Here is a 17,669-nt window from a genome sequence, read left to right on the forward strand (position 1 = left end):
TTCAAACTCTAATTTGGGATAATTTTCTAGCTGCTCCTTAGTTCTAATACTATTAATATCCAAACAATTATGGTTAATTACAGTTAACAGCTATAAGGCTTATTATGCCCTCAGCAGTTGGTTATCTCATTTAATGAACCCTAAGCTGAGGCAGATATTCTTATCATTCTCATTAAAATGAAAACACTAAAACTTGAGCAGTTGTCATAGAGACAGGAGGGGGCAGAATCCAAACCCATGTACGTAATTGCTATGTCTGGAAGCTGCCACAAAAATGTTGGCATTACCCAGGGTTCTCCCGTGCATCCCTTTGCCTCAGTGCTAAACACTGTGCACAGCTTCCTACCACCCCCCTTTAATAAACTTTTATCCTTATAGTATTATGATTTACCTTTTCTCATGAGTCTTTAAAGACTATCTTCATTTCCAAACTGTAGAGTCAATCATGCAGGCCAAACTTTTCACAATGGAATCTATTAAGTGAATACAATGTCCGATTGTCACAATATTGGTGGTACTTGATCAGATGACTAAGGAGGTGTCTCAGGTGCTGTCTAGCTTCATGGCTAGTTTTCTTCTGGTTGCTGTGGTTCTGGTGGTTTAACCTCAGGTCTTTAGGCCTGGCTTTAGGTCAAGGGCTCTATCTTTAAGTTACAACCGCCTTCCCATTGTAATTACTAAGAATTTTGTGGGGATTTACTTGAAATTATGTATGTTACAATCCTTATCAAACTTTCAATTTATATATTTTACCTTATCAAACTTTCAATTTATATATTTTACACCTGTGTGACTTCCTGTGTTATTTGATGGGCATGATCATTAACACCGCCTCCACCACCACTCTGGGCCAGTGAGATGGTTCGGCAGGCAAAAGAGCTTGCCATGCAGGCTGAGGACATGAGCTTGCCCAACCTACAGAAGGAACAGTGGAAGATGAGAACTGACTCTGGAAGGCTTTCTTCCACAAGTGTGTGTGTGAGAGAAAGCATGGGATTTCTCTGTCTCTGTCTCACACACAATAATCATGAAGCACATTTCTTTTTCTTTTTTCTTCTTCTTTTTTTTTGTTTTTTTTTCGAGACAGGGTTTCTCTGTGTAGCCCTGGCTGTCCTGGAACTCACTTTGTAGACCAGGCTGGCCTTGAACTCAGAAATCCGCCTGCCTCTGCCTCCCGAGTGCTGGGATTAAAAGCGTGCGCCACCAAGCCCGGCTGCATTTTTCAATTCAGTCCAAGAAATGCAAGTTGGCCTGTATCCTTTTGACATGCCTTATTAGTTTTTGCTTATATATATATTTTTAATCTGACACAACTAAGGCTCTAAGTTTATTTTGCTTCTTTTTATCTTTCCCGGTCCTAGAGTGAACTATTTTGCTAAGAAAAATGAGGAATTATATTTAGAAGTCAAACTCTGGACTCCTCAGTGTTCTATGGATTCATTTGCTCACAGATCCTCTGAATGGACAGAGTATGTTCATACTTCTACAAATAGAGATTGGTTCTGCTATTACTAGTCTCAGTGTTCTATGGATTCATTTGCTCACAGATCCTCTGAATGGACAGAGTATGTTCATACTTCTACAAATAGAGATTGGTTCTGCTATTCCTAGTCTACCAGAAAAGGTGCTCTAGTTTTCTTCTTCCATATTTGTAGCTCTCCTTTTCAAGAGGGAGAAACCGAACCCCCCTTTCCTTAGTATAATTACCTATTGAAACAACGTGCTGTATATAACCAATACTCTCTTTATTCTCTACTCGGTGTTACTCTTCTAAAGCCAGGTGTGCCCTCAGAGAACACTGTGTACCAGGCTGCTTTCTGCATGGACGCCCCTGGCTTCCATGAGATAGCTTTGGCTGCCTTTCACTCACTGGTTGTCTTGTGCAGTCCGCACACACCCTCTTTAAGACACATTAAATAACTTCCTTTTGCTTTTCTTCTTTCCCTCCTGTTTTTTCTTCTGCCTGAGTGAGGTAATTAAAAGAGGCATTATTAGCTATAATTTTTAATAGATCTTTCAGGAATTGGTCGACCCACGATACTAAAATTACATATGCTTCAAATTCATTGGGTTTGTGTCAACCATGATTTTCAGGCCTTTCTTTTCTTGTGATGTATGTGAGAAACAGTGTAGTACAGAAAGGATTGGGCATATAACGGAGAAACAAGTTTAGTTCCAATTCTGAGACTGTGGCAATTTACTCGATTTCCTCCACTAAAAGAAAATAAATAAATAAATAAAGGCTAGACTAAACCAGGGAGCTTCACTGCCTGGGGAAGGTGAGTTGACTACTCGCTCACGTTCCCAAACAAAAGTTACCCAGGGAGCTTTACTGCTTTCTCTGGATATAAATGCTCACAGAGATTCAGCTTTCAAGTCGATTTGATAATCCTTAACATTCTATTCACTTTTCTCTATTCTAAATTTGTTGGGTAGTTTTATTCCTCAGTTTATCACCTCACATCTGATTCAGCTTCACCTTTGACTAAAAAAACAGTGATGGCCTGTGTTGCGCAGAGAACTCCTAAAAGATTTTTTTTTTTTTTTTTGATAGCATCTCCCTTTCCAGGGAAAAGACGTTTCAAAATTTTCTCCCCACTTCCCCAATTAGCAGAGCAGAGCAGAGCAGTCACAGCCAAGTTGTGTTATTTATAAAAACACCGGTTCTTCATTCCTCTCACCAACCCCATCTCAAGCCTGGTTCCCCCTTGGCGACAGATATTAACGGAATTCCTCCTGGAGACCACGTTCTTCCCCCCCCCCCCCCCCAACAGCGGCTCCAATCAACACACAGATTTCCAAGTTGCTCTCTGCGAATTTGGGCGCGACGCTTTCGGAAGTTTGTGTGCGTTTCACAAGGCGTTCCTCCACCTCGGGAGGCACAACTGCTTGACGTGTCACCCCGGTCGGGGCCCACGCAGGACGGGGGTGGCATCCTCAGTGGGCGGCTGCTAAGTGACCCGAAGCGAAGCGACCCTGGAGGGCTGAAACTTCAGAGCTTCTCCGCCTCCAGAACACAGCCACAGCGTCCACCTTTTCACACGGCAGGAACTTCCCCCGCGAGCCTGGGCTTCCACTCGGGGAGCAGTGAGAACGGCGAGACCCGCTCCACGCACGCTCCCGCCGTCCTCCTCCTCCGTCTGCAGTCGCGCGCCCGCCGCCGCCACTGCGGCGCGTGCCCTCACGGCGTCTCCGCCCCCTCCCCGGACCGCCAGCCCCGCTGCGGGTCGCCGCGCAGGTCGCCGCGGAAGGTGCAGGGAGCGCGCGCCGAGGCCGAGAACGTGCGCGGGACGCACGGCCCCGCGCTGAGCGCCGGAAGCAGCCGACGGGCCTCGCGCGTCGCGCGCGCGCGCCGCCCCCGCCCCTGAGCCGCGACCTTGCTCGCTCGCGCGCGCGCACTAAGGCGCCGCCGCAGCCGCCGCCGCCGCTGCCGCCGCCGCCGCCGCCGGGGCTGCTGCTCCGGCTGCTGCAGGAGGCGGCGCTGGCTGGCGGCTGCGCTCGCTCCAGTCAGCGAGCGGAGGAGCGAGCGTGTGTGTGTGTTTTTTAAAGATGGCCGGAGCGGCGGCGGCGGTGGCCGCGGGAGCAGCAGCTGGAGCCGCCGCGGCAGCGGGGTCGGTGTCGGCTCCGGGTCGGGCCTCGGCGCCCCCTCCGCCTCCGCCCGTGTACTGTGTATGCCGGCAGCCGTACGACGTGAACCGCTTCATGATCGAGTGCGATGTCTGCAAGGACTGGTTCCACGGCAGGTAAATAAACCCCCTCAGTCCCACCACCGTCGCCTGCGGCCACCGACCAGCCGCTGCCGCTGCCGCCTGCGCCTCCCTCGGGCTGGGCCGCCGCCGCGTCGCGCCCCACGTCCCGACTCTTAGGCACCGAGCCCCCGGGCCGGGTGGAGGCGAGAGCGGGGGCCCCCGGTTGCCGGGCAGGCTGCGGAACGGAGCCGGTGGGCTCGGCCGGCCCGGGCGAAGAGTCGCCACAACAAACAGGAACAAAGGGGCCGGCGGAGAAGTTGGCATGGGAAGCCCAGTTGAGGGGACGCGGCGGGCGGCACGGCTCGGGTGGCGGCGGAGCGAAGGCAGGCCCGCAGCCCGCGGTCCCCCCACCGCCCTGGCTGCCGCCGGCCGCTGTGTCCCGGGCTCCCTTCGCCCCGTGCCTGCCCTCGCCGGCCGCCGCGCTTGCTGCGCTTCCGGGCGGCCGCCGCTCGGTCCGGTCGCGGGTCGCCCTCGCCGCGGGTCCCGTCGCGCCCCCTTCTCTCTTTATCAAACTTCCTCGGGCGGCGGGACGGGGCGGCGGGACGACGGGCGCGAGTAAACAGAGCAACAGATGTGGCACCCGCGGCTCGCGAGGTGCGGGGCCCCGTCACGGCACAGTTTGGCCAGCCGCTGGCCCACCCCGCAACACACCCCCTATGGCCGGGGTGGGCGGGCGGGCCGGGCCGGGGGGACGTCGCCGCAGACCCTCCCGGGCGTCGCTGTAGCGCCTCAAACTTTACACTGAGTGCGTCTCTGGCGACACCCGGACAGCCCGCCGCGGTGGCCTGGGCACTGCGGCCATCCAACTTTGGGGCGGTGCGGTGGCGGACGATGCCCTCCGATGCCGTCGCCGCCGCACCGCAGGTTTGACGTTTGGGAGAGCTCGGGCCGCCTCCGCAGCCAGGCCGCCGACTCGTGTGTTTTGTAATCAAAGTGTGAGGCTAATAAAGGGCGGCGCCAGAGCCTCTTGACTCCGGCGTGGGAGGGATTCGCAGGCATTTAAACAAAGAAACTAGTTGGGGTTGGGCTCCCAAAGTCCTTATTTGGGTGTTGTGGCAAAGCCTGCGGTCACCTTTAGGTGAGGCAGGTTTTCTGGGCACCGTTGTATGTTGTATCTTGACGAGAGCCCGCTTGGGAGTTAGAGCTGATATGGTGACTGTGGTTGTAGGAAGTATCCTTTGATTGACAGCAGGACATTTAAATACAGCCTCCGCTCCCCCTCCCCAATATTACAGAAACATTGCACCACCAGGCCAGATGTCTTAGTCTCCCTCTACTGGTCTGGGGAGAGAAAACCATTGAAATTACAGGGTTCTTTGAGTGTTGACAACTAACTGCGTAGAGTTTGACTTAATTTTCAAGTGCAGTTAAATTTACCGAGTTTTAAAGTTACAGGACTCTGACAACAGATAGCATACACAACGTACCACTTTAAAAGAGGGGTAATGTGCTCATTTTTGTAAAGGCAAGCTTCAACAGTCTGATAAAAGCTGGAGGGTAATGTCACTTAGTAAAATGCTTCCCTAGATTTTGATTATACATAAAAGTAAAATTTGTAGATACCAAACCTTTCCAAGTCTATGCCTACATTCTCTGCTTCTATAACATTCCAGGCAACCAGAATTGAGTAGCCAACATTTAAGTTCTAAAAAGAATAAAACAAGAATTGGTTGTAATTACTGAAAAATTTGAAGTTTCCTGGGCACTATTTGACAAAAATATGCCTCGAGGCTGTGTATTTCAGAGATTAGATAGGTTAGTAAACCATAGATTTGAGGTTTTAACGCTTCTTTTATTGTAACACGGGTTCTGGTGAGTCAGAACTCAGGGGCTCAGGCTTGTGTTGCAAGCTGTCATCCGAGGTTTTGTTTTTTCTATTCTCCTTTGAGACAGATTTTTTTTTTTTTTTTTTAAATTGTATAGACCTGGGTATTCTGAAATTTGCTTTGTAGACCTGGCTGGCCTTGAACTCACATTTGATTGCTTCTGCCTCCCAAGTGCTGGGACTAAAACCATGTACCACCATGCCCAGTTGCAGCTTTTGGTCTTAAATTAGGTGCCTTAATGCTAGAGCATGACAAACCTCAGGTGTTTCCTGGCCATTTTTGTCACACATTTAAGTACTAATTTATAAAGAGCCATTGAAGAGACACTAATTTCATCTGTGGAGGTGACTCAGGTGAGCCCAGGGTCTTTTTGACCCCTTATCTTGGAGATGTTTATGTGGTTCATATATCAGACGTTGGAAAAGTTAGTCTTACTGCCAGGCCTTGTAAATGTGGTATCTTCTTAGTAAGTCTCATTTTTAAATATTGATAATTTAGGACCTATATGCCTTTGGGGGGGGGGTGTTGAGACAAGGTCTTTCTGTGTAGTCCTAGCTGTCCTGAAACTTACTCTGTATACCAGGCTGGCCTTGAACTCAGAAATACGCCTGCCTCGGCCTCCCAAGTGCTGGGATTAAAGGCGTGCACCACCACTGCAGGGCTCCTATATGCCTTTTTATGATTGGTATTTATTCTAATGAGTGATTGTTAAACAGTGAAGAGTTACTTATACATTAATTATTAAACATTATTTATTTATATGAGAATTGGTCCCTAAAGTACAAAGGTATATCGTTAATACCCATCCTCAGGTATCCAAAAATAGTCCATCTGCAGAGAAGCAGGGCAGATAAACATCCTTTACATGGATAATGTTTAAAATTAATTTTTTAACCTGTTATAATATGCTTCTGGTGTGTGTGTGTGTGCTCTAGGGACAGAGCTCAGATAGGCTTGCGTAGCAGGTACCTTTACCAGGCATGGTAATCTCAAAACTTGTCTTAATTTATTCTGACAAAAAGCAGAAAGGGCCTTCCTTGATGCCGCTAGGTGGAGGGTAAATTCTGGTGCTTCCTTCGTGAGCCTTCGTGAGCCTTCGTGAGTCTCTACCCCTTAGCCGTCCTAAGCCAGCAGGTTGTGACACACTGTACCCTAGATACTCGGCAGTGTGCTGAGAGCTGGGCAGGATTCTCCGAGGAGGCTTCCTTCCATCTTAAGCATAGAGTTCTTCTCCAGTCCTGGTGGGAGTGAGATAGTGCAGGTCCTCCCTGGTGCCGCCCCACCCTCTGAACTCCAGGCTGTATGGCTTTGATGACATCCCATCAACAACAGCATCACTGTTCAAGTTAGTTAAATTGTAGGAGAATGTTTGTTGTGTCCTGTTTAAACATTTATATTAATCTTTGTAATCACATATTCTTTAGCTTTTACAAAAATTAAAAAGTACAAGAAATACAAATAACATATAAGTCCATATTTTTCATGAATAACTATTGTTTAATATTTGAGGTATGACTTTTTTATATCCTTAAAAGAACAAAACTGGAATTTGCTTTATGAGTTGTTACTTTTTTTAATACTAGAGTATATTTTTGGCCATATTTTAAATCCTATTTGATTTTTTTTTTTTTTTGGTGTCTGTATAGTCTTCGGCTGTATAGAGTTTAATTCCACAAAAGCACACCATTTGAAAGTCATTTTCCTATGATTTCTTACTTTGTTTTACTGCTCTTTAGGTTTAATAATGGTAATATGATTTATACTCTTGGTTTTTTGTTTGTTTGTTTGGTTGGCTTTTTGGCTTTTTGGTTTTTTGAGACAGGGTTTCTCTGTGTAGCCCTGGCTGTCCTGGAACTCACTTTGTAGACCAGGCTGGCCTTGAACTCAGAAGTCCACCTGCCTCTGCCTCCGGAATGCTGGGATTAAAGGCGTGTGCCACCACACCCGGCTTGATTTATACTCTTTTACAAATTTAAAATTTAAAATTTTTTTCTTTTTAAAATTTTAATGGGTATCTCTTGTTCCTTAGATGAATTCAAATGAATTAAAACAAAGAAATACTTAGAAGATCTGGCTCATACCAGATAATAAGAGATTCCTTGAAAAACACTGCTGGTTAGAAGATACAGATGTTTTTGATTTGACATGTTTTTGCCAGGCTGTACTCTAAAAGGGTATTCTGTTTGTTTTTTGGCAGTGCCCATTTAGTTCCCTATGTTTTTGGCAATATAAAATTTTATTAACTTTCTTTGACAAACATAACTTTGGCAAAATGTATATAAGTGAAGGTTATCAAAAAATTGAGGCATAATGGTACATGACTGTTAGCCAGCATTCTGGTAGGGGAGCACAAATATGATGCTAGCCTGGGCTACTTAGTGAAAACGTCTAAAAACAAAACAAAAGATTAAAAACAAAAATCTTTACCAAAAAAGGACCCTAAAATGGCTTATAACTGTCCTCAAACCAAAACAACTCATATTAACAGTAGGTTGTACAAATGTATATTCATAACACAGACCAATACCAGCAATTAGAAAGAATGTACTGTTGACTCATGCAACAACATTGGCTAAACTCACAGATGGAGAGTGGAACGTAGGAAGTAGATAGGAAATATATACTGCTTTTAATCCCAGGACTCGGGAGGCACAGGCAGGCAGAGATCCATGAGTTGTAGGCTAGCCTTGTCTATAGAGCAAGCTCTAGTCCATCCAGGGCTACACAGAGAAACCCTGTCCCCAAATAAAAAAAAAGAACAACAAAAGGTTTTTAAAATTAAGAATTGGCCAGGCGGTGGTGGCGCACACCTTTAATTCCAGCACTTAGGAGGCAGAGGCAGGTGGATTTTTGAGTTCGAGGCCAGCCTGGTCTACAAAGTGAGTTCCAGAACAGCTAGGGCTACACAGAGAAACCCTGTCTTGAAAAACAAAACAAAACAAAACAAATTTAAGAATTGGCCATTTTGGTAGTTGACAAACAAGGTTTTGTAAATTTCCCCTTCCTTCTTGAGTGAGAATGCCTCTATGCTGCCCCCTTACGTTGTTTGGTTCAGTTTATAACGTACTGGGTGCTGTTCTTGGTGCTAGAGAGTAGAGAGAACAGAACAGCTTCCTTCTCATGTGCTAGGTGGGAAGAGTGAGAGGCAACTGTGGCAGGTAAGTAATGTGAAGAAAAGTGAGTGGGGAGAAGGTGGATCAGGGTGTTAGGTATGCTCTTCTCTGTGGTGAGCCTGTGGAATCCTTGTGCTCATGATACTGACAAAGTGCCAGCCCAGAGGAAAAAGAAATCCGATTTCCTGGGTGTGGGCCATGCTTGAAATCTAGGCGAGGCAGAGCACCTATCTGAAGAGAGGTAGAAGAGACCACTGTTGGTTTTATAGGCCAGGGCTAGTTAGTACTTTGAATTTTATTGTAAAATAGATGATTTGCCTTGGGTTAAGATGTGAAATAATTGACATCCGTTTATAAGGAGCTTTCATGGTCTTGATCCCAGTGTAGATGAGGGGTGTATTGAGGGCTTCTACATTTAATTCCCTGCACTGGAGGGAGAAGACCTCTCTGCTGGTACATGAGAAAGGACTGGAGGGCACAGAGGGGAAGCAGGCAGGCCACTAAGGCAATTACAGGAATCCAGTAGCTAATGCTTTAAATGGTTGAGTCAGTTTGAGTAATTTATGAATGGTGTGTGTGAGACACACACACACACACACACACACACACACACACACTCTGAGATTAAACCTGAGTCCATTCAAGGAAAGCCCTCTACCTATCACTGAGCTATATATATCCCCAGCCTTCTTTACTTTTTAATTTCTGGCAGGGTCTGACTAAGTTGCCTGGACTAGCCCTGAACTTATTCTGTTGCCAGACACATCTTGAATTTGTGATCTTCCTGCCTCAGCCTCCTGACTATAGGAATACAGTCTTTAACCATGAGACCCAGTGTTTTAACGTCTTATTATTTACCACCCTGGATGTTTGAATGGGGAAATTTGTACATGGGGATAGAAGAATTTTATTGGGTAATACTGTTGCTTGGGCTTTCTCAGATACTTGTAATGCAGAGCTCCAGGAACTCAACAGAACATATACTGAATGTTTTAACCAGTCCTAGGCACTGTTTGATTATACTAGACTTTTAATGAACACATTTAGTTCTCACATCTTGGATAAGTGTTATTATTATCCCCATTTTTCAGTAGGAATCCAAGGGATAGGATTACTTAACTTCCAGGACTGTACAACAAGAAGGTGCTATCGTACCTGATCTTAGCACAGCAGCTCTGTGTCAGTAATGGTCCTAAGTCTTCTCTGGGGCTATAGCTTGCTTAGGAACAGGGTCTTGGTTTGTCTGTGTTGGAGGTGTGCAGATAGATGTTCCAGAGGGAGATGGCTGTAGAGACCTTACTTTCTTGGTTCTTTTAAGAAAACATTATTTTTTTTGGGGGGGGGGCAGGACAGATAGCTCCCTTGTGCATCTCCCACACACATTCAAATAAAAATGAAACCTAAACAATAAAAAATATAAATTTTTAAGCATTTATTTATTTAATTTGTGTATGTACATACACTGTCATTGACTTCAGACACACCAGAAGAGGGCATGGGATCCCATTATGGATGATTGTGAGCCACTATGTGGTTGCTGGGAATTGAACACAAGACCTTTGGAAGAGCAGTCAGTGCCCTTAATCGCTGAGCCATCTCTCCAGCCCTTCTTAATTTTTTGTAAAGGTTTATTTATGAAAATATTTTAAGTGAAATATGTTAAAGTTGTAAATGTCCTGGGAACAAAACATTTATTAATAAATTATTGGCAGCTTCCCTCATTTAACTCTGCTTTTATCCTTGTTATAAATGATTTCTTATTGGAGAATATTTAGCTTTTCTTGTTTTTTGTTTTTTTGGTATTTTTGGTTAAATAGGACTTGGTGGAGGTTGGTGGATCTCTGAATTCAAGATCATCCTGGTGTAAATATCAAGTTCTAGGTTGGTCAAGGCTGTATAATGAGCCCTTGTCTCAGAAAACAACAACACCACCACCACCACAAAACCCCACCCCAAAAGGGTGTGGTGTCTTACACCTGTAATCCTAGTACCAAGGACAAAATTCAAGGATAGCCTGGGCGATGCTAAACTTTTTCTCACCTCTCTATTGCTGGACTGTCTCAGAAACAAGAGATTTATTATTGTTTACTATAGGTTAGGCACCATAGTTGGGAACCTCCCAGGTAGCCTTGTCTAACTTAAATAAACCCGACTGATTATTCTAGTATGTCTGCTACCTGCCCATCACCTCTCAGGCAGTTCCAGTACCTGTTATTTACTCTAGGGAATCCTTTGGAGTCTGAGTCTTCTCTAAGAGCCTATCTCGGCCTGAAGTCCCACCGTTCCTCCCCTGTTTCAGCTATTGGCTGTCAGCTCTTTAAACCAATCAGAAGGTGAGGGAAGTGTGTATTTACAAAATACTGATGCCGGTGAGGATCTCTGCCCGTACAGAAATCAACCTTTGAATAATACAAAGACAACCTTTACACAGTGCACAAAAAGATTATCCCAACACACCACTCTGTAGCCCCTTCCTCAATAGGGGTTGGAATTATTTTTAAAAGTGTTTTGTAGACACTATCCTTAACGATGACTTAGTGATAATATAAACTTAAGTGAGCACGTATCTTCCTGTAAGAAGACAAGAGCTGGATCGCTGAACTTTTGATTACCTTTTGATTTTTGACCTCTTTTGGGTAGGGGTTGTCATGATCTTCCTGCTTCAGCCTCCTGAGTGCGGGGCTGAGTTCTTTCCTTGATAGGACAGTTTAATCTTAGGGGAGATAGTGTTTTCTCATTAAACTTTCTGTTTTCTGACACTGTCCCTAAACTCTTAACTATTAGTTTGGAGCTGAGCCCTGCTTGTTTACTTGTTTGTCACCAGTGTTGTTAGGTATTTCATTGAGTTTTCTGCTCTTTTTCTTTTTGAAGTGAGGTGGAAGACTTGAAATAAGAACAGAACAGGTGTAACAGTCTGTGACAGGAGCTTTCGTGGTTTCAGGCACAGAAACTCAAGATCATTTGCACAACTTTTGAACAGCTGCTGGGTGCTGCTCTTACAGCTGCTGGGGACTAAGGCTTTGTTCTTTGTTGTTGTTGTTGTTAAGATAGGGTTCTCTTTGTAGACCTGGCTGGCCAAACTCACAGAGATCTACCTACTTCTCTCTGCCTCTCCCTTCTCGAGCACTGGGAAAGGATGCGTTTTGTTCTTTATAGGCACTGCATTTTATTTCTTTAGTCATCCTTGAGTTGTCCATTAAAGACAACTCAAGTTTCCTATTCAATATAGTATGGTTTAATGCTAATTTATGATTTTTTAAAATTTCTGTGTGAGCCCTGGTCCCTTTATTTATTTATTTATTTATTTATTTATTTAATAGAGAACAGTGTTTAGAAATCAAGGTCTGGTTGGTTGTAAATCTGACAGTGTGTCTAGGGTTTCTCAGTGGACAGAGCTAGGAAATACAGTGTCATCCACATATAGTCACCTTTATTTCTAGACCTCCTTGTTCACATACGATACAGACCATAAGCTTTCATAGTGGTACCTAATAGCACAGGGTTCCTTGTAGTTTTTCTCTTTTCTCATTTTTACTTTTTTTTTTTTTGGTCTAGTAGTGGGAAACTTAGTTCTTATTTAAAACATTCTTATTTGTTGAATCTTAGTGCATGTATAATGTATAATGGTCCTAGAATTACTAACCTATCCCCTTGTGAGAAACAAATTTGCTAGATAGATTACATTTTTTACATAGTTGCTTTAGCTTTACAGCATTTAGTAATAATTATTGTATAGCATTGCTTTTAGTTTTTCACGTATGTAAAACATGATTAAGTGGTCCTGAGAAGTCAGTTATGTGAGAGATGAACTCACTGCCCCCCCCTCCCCCCCCCCCGCCCCCGGGCTCTCATTCCCTTTCCCTTGAGATGGTCTCATTATGTAGTCCAGGCTGGCCTTGAAATCATAGAGACACATTTCTGTGATCTCAGCACTTGGGAAGCTGAGGCAGGTGGCAGAGTTTAATGCCAGCTAAGGTTACATAGTGAAAGCTCTCCCCGGCCCCCCACCATGTGTGCATGCCACCCTCTTCAGTCCTAAGATTTTAAAATTTGTTTTAAAGATTAAAAAAATAATAAAACCAGTTTCTGTGCACGGCATGTATCAGTGTTTTGCCTTCATTTATATATTTGTATACTTGGTCCCTTGGAGGCTAGAAGGGACATTGTCATCTCCCCTATCCTGAACTGGAGCTAATGGACAGTTGTTGGCTACTGTGTGTGTTGGGAACTGAACTCATGTCCTCTGTAAGAATAGCAAGTGCTCTTAGCTGACGAACCACATCTCCAGATTTTGTTTTTGCTTTTTGGTTTTTAATGATAAAGTTTCATGTGCCCTAGATTGGTTTCAACTTTGCTGTGTAGCTGAAAATGGCCTTGAATTTCTGAGGCTACCACTCAGATTTTCACTACATTTGGTTTAGGTGGTGTTGGGGTTTGAACCCAGGGCTTTGTGAGTGCTAGGTAAGCATTCTGCCAACAGCTGTATCACTAGCCTGACCCTAGTTTATCTTTCTTGCATGCATGCTTGGATGTGCTGGGGATTGAACCCAAAACCCATTGTCTACTCCATCTTTCCATTCTTGTGTTTTCTTTGTTCTTTCCTTCTCTTTTTTAAAAACTTAATTACATATGGGGTGGTGATGGCATACACTTTTAATCCCAGCACTCAGGAGGCAGAGGTTGGTAGAGATGTCTGTGAGTTTGAGGCCAGCCTGGTCTACAGAGTGAATTCCAGGACAACCAGGGATACACAGTGAAACAGTGTCTTGAAAAACCAAGCCAACCAACCGACCCAGCAAACACCCTCCCCACCCCCAAACAAACAACAAACCCACCAATCAACAACGACAACAACAACAAACCCCCTTAAATCACATTTTTATTTATTTTGTGCATGTGTGTGAGCATGTACGTGCTGTGTGTATGTACTGGGAGGCCTGATGGCTTGTGAGATGGTTTCTCTTCTCCTCCCGCTACATGGGGACCAGGGAGTACGCTCAGATGATCAGGCTTTTTTTTTTTTAAAAGATTTATTATTATATCTAAGTACATTGTAGCTGTCTTCAGATGCACCAGAAGAGGACTTCAAATCTCATTACGGATGGTTGTGAGCCACCATGTGGTTGCTGGGATTTGAACTCAGGACCTTCAGAAGAGCAGTCGGTGCTCTTAACTACTGAGCCATCTCTCCAGCCCATGATCAGGCTTTTTAGGCAACCTTTACACATTATTTTATTTTTCCCAGGCTTGGAATCAAAACCAGAGTCTTACGTATACTATGCACGTTTTGGGTATTTTTTTTTCAACCTTGCTGTATAACTTTTCATGTTCAGTTGGAAGAGATTTTCTTTCTTATTTTTCTAAATATCTGTGACCATATAATCCTCAAGTGTATCTTTTGGGTCTTATTGTACTTGTCACATGTATCGAGCACTTAAGTTGCTTATAGTGTTTTGTGGTTACTAATAACACTTCTATATAGAGGCAACTACTCTGTGTGTGTATATGTGTGTGTATGTGTGTGTGTATTTTCTTTTTTTCATATTGCTGGAGATACATCTTGAGATTGTCAGTAATGGTTAATGGAGTCACCGCTATAATCCTGTCTACTTGGCAGAAGCAGAAGGATTGCAAGTTCAAGGTCAGTCTGGGTAACTGAGTTAGAGGGCTAAGGAGGCCCTGGGTTCAGTCCCCAGTGCCATCATAGCCATCACCCCTACCTCCAAGAGGAAGATGCATACATACATAACTGCTTTGTTAGTATTACTATATTTCTTCCTAGTAATTGGATCAGTTTGAATTATCACCAACATTGTGTGGGTCTCGCTGTGTAGGCCAGACTAGTTTGAAACTATTTAGTCCCGAGTGACTTTGAACTGAGATCATCCTGAGCCTACCAGAGGACAAGTCTGTGCCTCCATGCCTGGCTTCTGTCTGTTTTTTAAGATCTCTTGGTATATCAGGGATATTAGTGCTTTGTGGCAATTATGAATAGTTTCTTCCACTGTTCAGTTTGTTGTCTTTTGGTTTGTTGTGGCAATTTTTGAACCATGAAAACAAAGTTATAAGTTATATAGTCATATTTACCAATCTTTTTTTTAATTAGCTCTGGACTTTGAGTTATAATCCTTTTTTTTTATTCAAGGTTAAAGAGAATTTTTACATGTTTTCTTCTAGTACTTGTTAAGTTTTATTTTGTAAGTATTCAAATTTTCTTTTTTTTTCCTTTTTTAACTAAAAAACTCTGTCTCAGGCAGCTTTGGTATTAGCAGTATAAAATTATAATGCTATTTTTTTCTTTTTCCTTTTTTTTTTTTTTTTTCCTAAATGACACTGTTAAAAGTCCGTGCTGGTAGGCTAGGAAGATGGCTCAGCTGTCCGTGCTCCAGAGGACCAAATCTCTATTCCAAGGCCCCATTTCAAGTGGCTTACAACCATCATAATTTTGGCTTCTGGAATTTTAACACCTCTGGCCTTCACAGCCACTTGTGTTTACATGTACCCATCCACAAAACAATAAAAACAGGGCTGGAGAGATGGCCAGTGGTTAAGAGCACTTGCTGTCATTCTTTCAGAGACCTAGGGTTTGGTTCCCAGCCCCCAGGTGGCACCTTACAACTGCCTGTAACTACAGGAGATCTCACGTCTTCTTCTGGCCCTTGTGGGCACCAGGCATGCATGTGATACACATACATATGTACAGATATTCACACCCACCCATAATATACAAATAATATGAATAATATACAAATAGAGAAATCTTTTTTAGAAAGTCTGTAATGACCCCAGTGGTTTGAGATGCCAAACCTTGCCAATCTATTTAATCTATCTTCCTACCTACACACATATCTATATATATATGGCTGAAAATTACATGTATGATTGATTCTATTTCTATACATTCTATTCCACTAGTCTGTTTGTCTATTTCTGTCCCAGCAATACACTGTATAAATTATAGGGGCTTTTTATAGTATGTTTTAAAGTCTGATGAGGCCAGTCTTATTCTCATAGTTATTATCTTCAATGTTTTTCTGACTGTTCTTAGAGATTTAATTTTTCTATGTGAACATTACTATTTACTTGCCTAAATTTTAATCTTTTTTTTAAAATATATTTTTAAAATACATATATGTGTGTCTCTGTGTCTGTATGCCCGAGGAGGCCAAGAACGGATGTGGGATCCCCCTGGTGTTGGAGTTATAGGCACTTGTAAATGGTACAGTGTGGGGGCTGAGAACCGGCCATGGGACAGCAGCAAGCACTTCCATTAAGCCATCTCTTCAGTCTAATAACTTGATTAATTTTACTTAAAAAATCCTTTATACTATTTTTATTGATTAAATTTATAAATTTAACAGTAAGCTGATATTTTATAGTGTTGAGTCATTCTAAGTAAAACACTATTTATAACATAACACTTGTGTCTGTTAGGTGTGTGTTAAATCATCCTATAGCTTTTTTTCATTTGCTAAGATTATTCCTAAGTATTTAATTTTTTATTACTGTTTGAAATGGGGCTTTCTCTTATTTGTTTGGTTATTGTTTGTATATATGAAAATTGGGTTTTTGGTTACATTTATACTTGCTATCTTACTGAAGAATTGAATTTTAGGGAATATGTAACTCAGTTGCTAGAGTGCTTGCCTAGCATGTGGGTTTCCTGAGTTTGATTTTCCTGTGCCACAAACCCCAGGAGTGGTGGTACATACCTATAATCATGGCACTGATAGACAGAGTCATCAGACATTTAAGGCCATTCTTTGCTCCATAGTGAGATTGAGGCCAACTTGTGATAAATTTGACCCTGTCTCATCACGAAAAGCAAGAAAAAAACAAAAATAAAAACAAGACACCCCCCACCCCCACCGCAAACTCCAGTTCTAGTTAGGGTTACTATTACTGTGACGGAAGACCCTAACCAAAGCAGCTGGGGGAGGAAAGGCTTACTTAAAGGCTTACGTGTTCACAGGACTGTTCATTTGTTGTTTTACAAAACAAATATCCCAGCTGTTCAATTTTACCAACGAAGACCCAGGAGCTAGATGCTGGGGTGAACATCTTCTAGCGAGAAAGCATCCTGCTGACGTTCATACTCCACCGCCATCCCAGAAGAGAGAGCAGTGTCTCTTCCTCTCAGTCTTAAATACCTTTAAACTCAATGTCCTTCCTTTCTACCTCCTTGTGTTTGCTCAGTCAACTGGTTGCTTGCTCTGCCTCTTGACTTACCATTGACTTTATTTAGTTCTTGTTTACAGAAAGCTCTTGTGTTAAAGGTGTGTGCTAGGGCTGAGCCATACCACACGGTTTTTCCAGTTTACAATCTTGAGGTTCACAATGTGATCAAATATCCTGTAATATATTCACTGAAGGAAACCTGGACAGGAACTTAAACAGTCCTCACTGTACAATCTTCGAATATATGCAAGTTTCTGTTGGATGGTTCAGTTAAATAACACTAGTCCTCTAGGATTCAAATTGCAGTCACCGTGATATATTTCCTATGAGTATAGACTTTGCTGCTAGACAGCTCTTTAGTGTGCACATCTTCAGTCCCTTCATACGCAAGAGACATGCATCTGTTCTTCAGTTCACATGGGGTAGCAAGTGTCAATGTGCTGCCTCCTTGTCTCCAGTAAGAAGCACAAGTGACATGTTGCTAACTTGGATAACAGAAAGAGAAAAGCACTCAGTTAAGATGATAGTATAGCAAAGGTGGGGCGGGGTAGGGAGTCATGCCCATGGAAGTGAAGTCAAATTGGCTGTTAACTGGAGTAACAATAAAAAAATCACCTTGATGCTGCTTACCATGGTAGGACTCCAGATGAAGCCATCTAGTGAAGGCACACTTACAGCAGTTTTAACTCCTAGTTTATGAAGATACATTAGTTTTATTGCTGTTCTATATAAGCAACAATATGAGCATTTTTTTTAAATGTTAAATTATTTTGAGAAAAGAGGACACCCACACCTTGCCATTC

General features: G+C 43.3%; 1 protein-coding gene across 1 annotated transcript in view; it reads left to right on the forward strand.

The window, feature by feature from the left end:
• Positions 1–3,432: 3,432 nt before the first annotated feature.
• The window catches only part of Kdm7a (lysine demethylase 7A), a 66,937-nt gene continuing 52,700 nt past the window's right edge, over positions 3,433–17,669 (forward strand). The window contains exon 1 of the mRNA XM_085840686.1: positions 3,433–3,743. Within this exon, the coding sequence (XP_085696812.1) occupies positions 3,550–3,743 (194 nt within the window). The 5' untranslated portion in view covers positions 3,433–3,549. The remainder of the gene's footprint in view (positions 3,744–17,669) is intronic.

The sequence above is a fragment of the Mus caroli genome, unplaced genomic scaffold (genome assembly GCF_978045245.1).
Source record: "Mus caroli unplaced genomic scaffold, Mus_caroli_1 scaffold_7, whole genome shotgun sequence".
Taxonomy (NCBI): domain Eukaryota; kingdom Metazoa; phylum Chordata; class Mammalia; order Rodentia; family Muridae; genus Mus; species Mus caroli.